The 8,810-nt window shown below is 40.3% G+C and overlaps 1 protein-coding gene across 2 annotated transcripts in view; it reads left to right on the forward strand.

Moving 5' to 3' along the window:
* Positions 1–6,602, forward strand: part of nxph4 (neurexophilin 4) — a 49,051-nt gene extending 42,449 nt beyond the window's left edge. For both annotated transcript variants that reach the window (XM_030729662.1, XM_030729663.1), the window contains one exon: positions 4,908–6,602. In XM_030729662.1, coding sequence (XP_030585522.1) covers positions 4,908–5,711 — 804 coding nt within the window. In that variant the 3' untranslated portion in view covers positions 5,712–6,602. The remainder of the gene's footprint in view (positions 1–4,907) is intronic.
* The last annotated feature ends 2,208 nt before the right edge of the window (positions 6,603–8,810 follow it).

Here is an 8,810-nt window from a genome sequence, read left to right on the forward strand (position 1 = left end):
GGAGAGAGAGTCAGGTGTGGGCTGGGGAGCCGTTGAGCATGGTTCATTTCCTCTGAATACTCTTGCTATCAGGAAGGTGTGGAAGTTATGGATGAATGTGAGAGTGTGCAAACTGCAGACGGAGGATCAGATAACTGATAGACAGAGAGCGCAAAAGAAAGAGAGAGCAGAGGGAGAAGTGCTGGCATTGATCTAAAGCTTCCCTAATGATGAAAAGAGATCTTAATTGTGGTGACATGTAATATAACAGGTTTAAGCAGTCAATTGTAGAGCTCATCTGACCTTATTTAACAGGGTAGTGTGAAGCCTCTCATCACATAGTCTTTCTTTTCCTTACTAAACCCTTCTCTATCTGCCTGTAAATGTGTCTCATCGCTTTGTCTGTCAGTTTTGTCTCGGCTACACTGATAATCTCCTCATTGAACAAATCCCGACATTTCATTCTTGTATGGACTTTCAGGTAGGTTGGAGGCCTTCCATCTAAGCAGCAACTAAGGATGCTTTTTGCTCATATGAACCTCCAAATGAAATTTAAAGATGATTAATGTTCCCCATTCCTAGAAAATGTACAAGATCTTCTTACTCTCTCCTCTCCTCATCTCACTTCTCCACTAATAACATTTTCTTCACTATCTCCCTCTATCTCCCGAGCTCTGTAATCTGATTGTTCTTTCTATGATTGTGCTGTTATTGAGTTGTCTGGATCATACATATGTATAAGCTCACCACAATACTTATTCCATCTTCTGCTGTGATTTCCTCCAGCATACAACCAAACAGGAATCCCATTTGTAATTGGAGGAAACAGTAATGCCATGTTGAAGCGTGTAAATCTTCACTCTGAAACGAGAAAACTTCAGAGGTAGCCTCAAGAGGGGACTCATACCATCCCTTGAGTCGAGTTTGTACTGACATTTACTTCTGAGTCATGTTAAGTTTACTGGAAGGCTATAAAGGTTTCTGACTCGGACTGTGTGTGTTAATGGAGCTGTTTTTCTTGACAGTGGTGGCTCAGATTTAAAGTGACAGTGAGAAAGTAAAACCTTGGGGTTATGTAGCTCCGTTGGTGTAGAATGAAGAATGAGGCGTGTTTCTTTTAAAGTACCGCGTAAAACTAATTGTCATCCACAATTTTATGTTCTCCCAGCTAGCTGCACCTTGTTATAATTAGATTCAGATTTTTAGTCAGCTTTGGGGCTGTAGGGATGGCAGATAGTCAGTCTCGTCGATGGATGGCCACAATTTTTCATGCTTGCATGCAAAATTAGATATAATGTATAGCTCATTAAACAAATATTACTAAATATATAAAAATAGAAAATAGATTGCACCATGTCAGTATATGGTGCAGCATGTAGTGAGCACTTAGTAAACACCTAATGAAAGATATCACAGCTTGTTCTTGATTTAGGGAATTTTCATCTTCACTGCCAATCATTCCAAGAGATATCTTAGGCTGTCTTCCACACCGTTCTTCCCACAGATTTTCATTTGACACTGATGACCACTTCAAAAGCTTCTGCTTGCATTACTTGAGGTATTTTTGGTGGATTTTCCAGTCTTCTTGGGATCATTGTCTTCAGTTTGACTTTCTTTTCTGACTACAAGACATTGGAATCCATAATTTGCTTATATCTGGTCAACCTGTAAAGTTCTGAAATTGCCAGCTGACAAATAATGGCAGTTTTCCACCTCCCTTACGAGTCACTTAAGGCATCACAAGTATTCTGTGAGTTCCTGAAAAAAATGTTAGAGAAGAAAAGCTGATTTCCAAGGTCTGCCCACAGAAACATTTGCAAATACTTCTTTTTCAACTGAAAAATCATAGACTATATAATTTACCCAGGGTTGGCTATTACTTAAAACTCTTAAGTTTCTTTCAAATCAAAATCATAAGCTGGAAGAATGAATACTGTTTAGTTGTGTGTGTGTGCACCTGTGTGCTTTTAGCTTCAACACCTCTTCATCACTCCAACAGTGCCCCTCTGGCTATAGCTCTAAAAGTTACTTCTGACTCATTGTAACTTAACTGAATAGATGCTGAGGAGGAAGAAAAGCATGAAGGTTTATTTCTCAAACCGTCAATCTTTCACTGAATGCGGCAGCCTGATATGACCTTATAGCAAACATCTGCTGTTTCAAAAAGTCTATAGCTTATGGATTTCATGTCAAGAGAAAATATCTGATATTTCTTCTAACAGATCCTCACCCTTTAAATTGATTTGCTGTCAAGCACCAAAAAAATTCATATTTATGCTAATAGAAAGTCATCTATTTATTGGTTTGTGTTGGCATTTATTATTTTCATGCCACAGAAGTAGAAGCCCTTTCTCTATACTCATCTTTTTCACTCGATCGACATTTGTTAAAGTTGCTGACTGTGTACAGTTGCCTTTCTCCCCCTCAGAAAGACTTATGCCAGCCTCTGATCCCCAACATAAAATCATTGTAAAACTTCATACAGCTGACCCTGAAGGTTAGGTTGAGGTTCATGGTGAGATGTTGCCGCTGAAGCTCCTGGATTATGATGATTGTGCTTGTTTTAACTCTGGGCCACAAGCTTGAGCAATGATTAGGACTGCACCAGCAGAGTGTTAGCCTGACAGATGGCAACACATGGAGTTAGCTGACAGCATTGCTGACAGCGCATTCACAGGAAGTCCCCATATTGCATGCACTGTACACACTCTTTGTTGCTGTACATATTCTGATGTTTTTCTGCCATCAACTGTAGCTTGTTTCTAGCTGTCAGTGTCAAAGTCAGCTCACATCACCTATGCACAGGCTTAAAATTGCAAGACCTCTGCACACACCTGCTGTCATGGCACCTGAGGGAATTGGGGTCTGCTGAAAATCTGCAGTGAGACATTATTCTAGTCACTGGTCATTCATCAAAAGCTTTCTTCTTTTGTAATTCAGTCCTCCAGTGGTCAATACACTTTTAGTTATTTGCTCTTCAATCAATCTACTTAAAAATCAGCTCTGCAGGCATAGTAATGAATGACCAGCAGAAATAGATGCATTAAGTGAGTGAGTGAATGCATCAGAATCTATCTTAAGTACTGTCCTTTTGCCTGTTTTAATAGCAATGCGTAGTTGTTATTAGGTCCAAAGATTGATGAAAGACAAGGCAGGCATAAAGCTGTCGGATCCCCTGCACTGGATCAGAATGAAGGAAGACAGAAATTGTCCCAGCCTAACTAGACACAAATATGTGATCCTGTACTTCTATTTTTTGGGTGGGTGTTGTTTATCGACTAGGCGAATAGTTTTTAAACTCCATCCAAATGCAGCCTCAGGGGAAGCGCATGTAACCCATCTGAATAGTTGTAATACTTCGCACTGTCACTTCATGACAGCTTCAAGCTTGAAGTCTGCATGTGTGTGTGTGTGTGTGTGTGTGTGTGTGTGTGTGTGTGTGTGTGTGTGTGTGTGTGTGTGTGTACATATGAACTGCACAAGTGTTGTTTTTTCACAAATGTGTGTGTCTGTGTGTGTGTGTGTGTGTGTGTGTGTGTGTGTGTGTGTGTGTGTGTGTGTGTGTGTGTGTGTGTGTGTGTGTGTGTGTGTACATATGTGCATATGGATGGGAGTATGGCAGTGATGTGATTGATGAGACATGAAAGAGAGCAGAGCAAGATTTCCAGTCAATCAGCCCTGTGAATAACCACCTAGGTTGTGGATTAAAGGCAGAAAGCTGTCTGCACAAACAAAGGCTCACATCTATTACCTTACATGCAGAGTTGTTTTGCTCTCTGTGGCAACACTGACAACAAAATTAAAGTGTGTTAACAAAAATAGATTTTTTTCTTGAATTATGGAGATGAAATGTAGCAACATCTAAGAACTAGGATGCTAGTGGGAAAAAAAAAAAAACGTATTGGCAGTAAACAGGACTGTTACCAAAGACCGACCTTTACAATATTTAAAATTATAACAATGAGAGAAAATGAAACTGGACATATTGAATTAATTCACATTATGTGTAGTTTTTATTTGATGGAACAAAGATTAAACTGCGGCACTTACTGTAGCGCCTCTGATCTGTTCAACATGCCTTTATGTCTTTAAAAATGAAGACATGAAGTCAACCAAGGACTAGCCAGAGTTGCTGGTTCCATACTCAGTTCTGTAATGGGAACAAGAGTGATGTGGTAGCCACTAGTTAATATTAAACACCTTGGAGAAATGCACCAAACCTAGTAATTGCTCCAGGACTGAAGCTACTCATCCTGTCCAGGCTGAAACCCCACCAAACTACTTCTAATTTTATGTTGATTTTTTGTGGGATCCTGACACTTGATCAATTTCTCAATCAATCAGCTATTTGGCCATCATTTAATATGCATGGAGTCCTATTTTATGTAATGTTGCTCTTGACAAAGCATAGCTAACAGTTTTTATTTATTCAAACACTGCAGATTAAACATACTGTAAAAGTAAACAAAGCATAAGATAAACAAATGTACAGTATATGCGATGCTTAGTTTGACACAAGAAAATATACATTTGAGTTAGCAGCATTTGTAACAGTGAATTACAAGTCCTAGAAACCTAACATTGTGGAACAAGCAGGGACTACTTTATATGTCTGTTTTGTACAGAGTAGGAGATCTTTTGTTATGTTTACCACTTGGCTAATATCAGTGATCTGCTGTATCAATAACTCGCACGCAAGGCAAAATGCAGTGTTCTGTTGACCCATCCATCGTACCTGTCCAAATTGGTGGCTTTTGAACAATATTGTGATGGACGTGAGTCACTTAAATATAAACATTTTATTTTCTAATATTTGCAGAAATGTTGCGTTTTTGGAAGGTAGTAGAAAAAAGACATGAAAAGACAAACTGAACAGCATTTGGTGTGCTGTCAGTAAAAATGTATTATTCTTTCTGTCTCTTCTTCAGGTCCAAGGGTTGGAGAGGCAAGTGGACTTCTCAGATCTGGGCCCAGTGGGGGCGGTGATGAAGACTCTCCCATATGGCATGGGCGGAGGCACAGTCGGAGGAGTAGTTAAGCCTCCATACCAAACCATCTTCTCCACACCCATCGATCAAACACCAGTGAAATCTAAGCCACCCCCCTACAGTTCCTATAACCCGTATGAGTTAGCTCGGAACCAGTCCCTGCTACTGGACCAGACAGGCTACCGTTCAAAGCGTAAGCCCACACTAAAGACAGCCATGAAGACCAAGAAGATCTTTGGCTGGGGGGACTTCTACTTCAATGTCAAGACTGTGAAGTTCAGCTTGCTGGTGACAGGGAAGATTGTGGACCACATCAATGGGACTTTCACTGTTTATTTTCGCCACAACTCATCCAGCTTGGGGAACGTGTCAGTCAGTATTGTGCCACCAACCAAAGTGGTTGAGTTTGAGGTCCTTCATCAGCATCAGCTGCACCCCCACACCCATCAAGATGTCCAGATCCAAGAGACACAGCAGTCCACCATTGACCCTAAAGAGGCAAAGACCTTAAACTGTCGGGTCGAGTATGAGAAAACCAACAGATCCAAGAAGTCCAAACCCTGCCTGTATGATCCGTCTCAGACCTGCTTCACAGAGCACACCCAGTCCCATGCTGCCTGGCTCTGTGCCAAACCTTTCAAGGTGATCTGCATCTTCATCTCTTTCTTCAGCATCGATTATAAGCTGGTTCAAAAAGTGTGTCCGGACTACAACTTCCAAAGTGATCACCCTTACTTTGGATAAAGTAAATGAGACTGAACTGAATAGAGAAACAAAGAGACAATATTAATGACCACAATGATGAGTAAAATGATCATGATGGGAATGACAGTCATACTGATCCTGGTGAAAAAAAAAAAAAAAAAGCTGGGGACAGTTTTTTTTTGCCTCTAAACAGCTGTGAATTGTGGATTTAAATCATGTATAATCAGAGTTATGGATGGATAGGTTATGGCTGATTTCACTGACGTCTTTTCCAACTTTGTATTTGTTCTGTTTTTGTTTTGATTTTTTCCTGTAAATATTGTACTCAACCCCGGCAGACTTATTGTTTTTAGATATTTGTTTCTTAGTGTCATTTCTTTCTGAAGTTGGAGACTTGGTTACAAACAGCTGGAAACAGTATTATGCCCTTTGAGTACAAAGTAAGCCTCTGAGGCAGCTGAACCATGCCATCGCTGTATGGCAAACGTAATGTTATGGTAGACTGACTGTTAATCATCCTCTCAGCTCTACATTTAAACCCTGGATATAAGAGAGTTATATGTATGAGAAATGCCATGCTGGATATGCATACAATATACTGTATGAAAAAGCACATTAAAATCTCTTAAACTGTCTGCCTTTTACTGAGTGAATGTTTTGGTTCAGAGCTTGAAGCAAATTTGCAAGGCACAAGCTGTGCAGCATATTCATGTTATCTAACCCAGCAGGAATATTATGAATTAAGCTACATTTCACTCTGATTAGGAATTCATGTTCAAGCTTTCAGCAAAGATATGTAATTTTAATTTTCTCAAATATATTGAAGGAAAGTTTGTTATGGATTGAATTTTAACATGAAAACCAACCGTGAAACATTCTTTAGATGATTAAGTTTGACTTTTTGAGGGAGATGATATGTACAGTAATAGAATCCAGCACCAGTATCTGATGTGATTTTTAATTACATATATCCTGGAACTGAAAAGAAAAATAACTATTGTACTGAAGGTAACATGACTGACAGATTTCTGTTTGTTTGATCATGCAACCAAATAAAGTATTGCACACTTGTGTAAACATTTTTTAGTTGTGCCTAAACCACCAGGTGGCTTCCTTACATATTATTATTATTATTATTATTATTATTGCTGCCAGTATTATGCTCTTATCTAATTAAGGCTTTTAATTCTCAGAATATTAACGTAAAAGAAAAGAAAATAGGACTGGCTCACTGCACCCACCTCTCCCTTGAGCTCTTCCTTGTTCACAAACTCTTTTCTATCTCAGCCCAGAGTCATTTAGGTCTTCACACCTTTGATCTGAAAATATTGGTGCTCAGAATTTCATTAGAAAAGAGACAGTCAGTGTTAATTGAATGTTCATCATGCTCAGGCTCAGTATCTTATGGTTGTGATCAGTTTATCAAAACTATTGCTTTAACTGTTTAGGAATTACAGTCATTTTTATACATAGTACCCCATTTTCAAAGGCTCAAAATTAACATAATTTAAAAAATAAGGATTGTCTTTAAAATTTGAATGAAAACCCCTTGCAGTCAATGACTACCTTAAATATAGAACCCATGGACATAATTAAATGCAGTTTTTCCTCACTTGAGATGCTCTGCCAGGCCTGTACTGCAGCCACCTTCAGCTGCTGCTTATTTGTTGGTCTCTCTACTTTCAGTTTTGTCTTCAGTTACTCAAACTCATGCTCTGTTGGGTTGACATCAGCCAACTAATTTGGCCATTGAAGAATATACGATTTCTGGCAGGCTCTGGCCAGATTCTTATAGATTTTTTCTGGCGAAGTCTAATCTGGCCTTGTTCTTTTGTGTAACCTATGGTTTGCACTTTGTTGTAAACCCTCTGTTTTATGTTCACGTGTTTTTGACATTCTTTAATTTTGTGAAGTTGTTTTTCTTAATCAAGGAAAGAATTCTGTCATTGTCCACTTTAGTTTTCCTCTGTGGTCTTTGTTTTGGTGTTTTTGAGTTGGCTAGTTAGTATCACAGACTCGCAGCCTTTGCTAACTGCCTAAAGAGGTACCAGAGAGATAGAAGCCAGGAGAATATAACAGATGTTGTCCACTGAACCATCCAAGGTGTACTTTCAGTGGCAGGGGAACAATATGAGAACAGCACCCCCACCAAGGCTGGGAATGGAGCAATACTCGAAGAGCATATGGGAGAAGGATGCAACACACAACACTAATGTTCAGTGGCTAGTGGATCTATAGGCCGACCACAGCAATGGGAACCATAAAGAGGCCGCTAGGAAAGCTACAACCACCAAGTACCTGCAGAGAGTAAGGCAAGTCCTGAAGAGTCAGCTGAATGGGAAGATCAAGATCCAGGCAATCAATCGCCCTGCCAGTTGTCAGATATCCTGCTGGGATAATAAACTGGCCAAAGGAGGAGATAGAAACCACTGATGTCAAGACAAGAAAGCTCCTTACCATACACCCCAAATCCAGCACCATGAGACTGTATGCTAAGCAGAAGGAAGGAGGCAGAGGACTACTGAGTGTCAGAACCACTATCCTAGATGAAACAACAAAGATCCATGAATACATCAGGAAGATGGCCACAAAGGGTCATGTGCTTAGCGAGTACCTCAGGCAGCAGAAACCCGAGAAAGAAGAGGAGCAAGAACAGGAACCATCATGGAAGGACAGGCCTCTGCACAGCATGTAGCACCAGCAGATAGAAGAAGTGGCTGATATAGAAAAAAATTGTACCAATGGCTGGGCAAAGCTGGACTAACAGGCAGCACAGAGGCATTAATCATGGCAGCACAGGAACAAGCTCTGAGTACAAGATCGATAGAGGCTGGGGTCTACCACAGCCTCTATCGAGGTGCAGGCTGCACAAAGATGTTCCTAAGACTATCCAGTACATAACAGCAGCAGCATATATGCCCTGCCTGCTAGCAGGCAGCTAGCAGACAGGGCATACATGAAACGCCCCCCTCCCCCACCTAGACATGTCCAACCATCTCTCCCTGCTCAGTGTCCCTGCTTACACACCCCTCAAAAATAAAACCAAACCAGTAACCAAATCTGTGGATGACCTCAGAGGTGAAGACACTTCTAAGGGCCAGGAACTCGGTGTTCAAGTCAGGTGACATAGAATGGTAC

The sequence above is a fragment of the Archocentrus centrarchus genome, chromosome 5, assembly GCF_007364275.1.
Source record: "Archocentrus centrarchus isolate MPI-CPG fArcCen1 chromosome 5, fArcCen1, whole genome shotgun sequence".
NCBI lineage: Eukaryota > Metazoa > Chordata > Actinopteri > Cichliformes > Cichlidae > Archocentrus > Archocentrus centrarchus.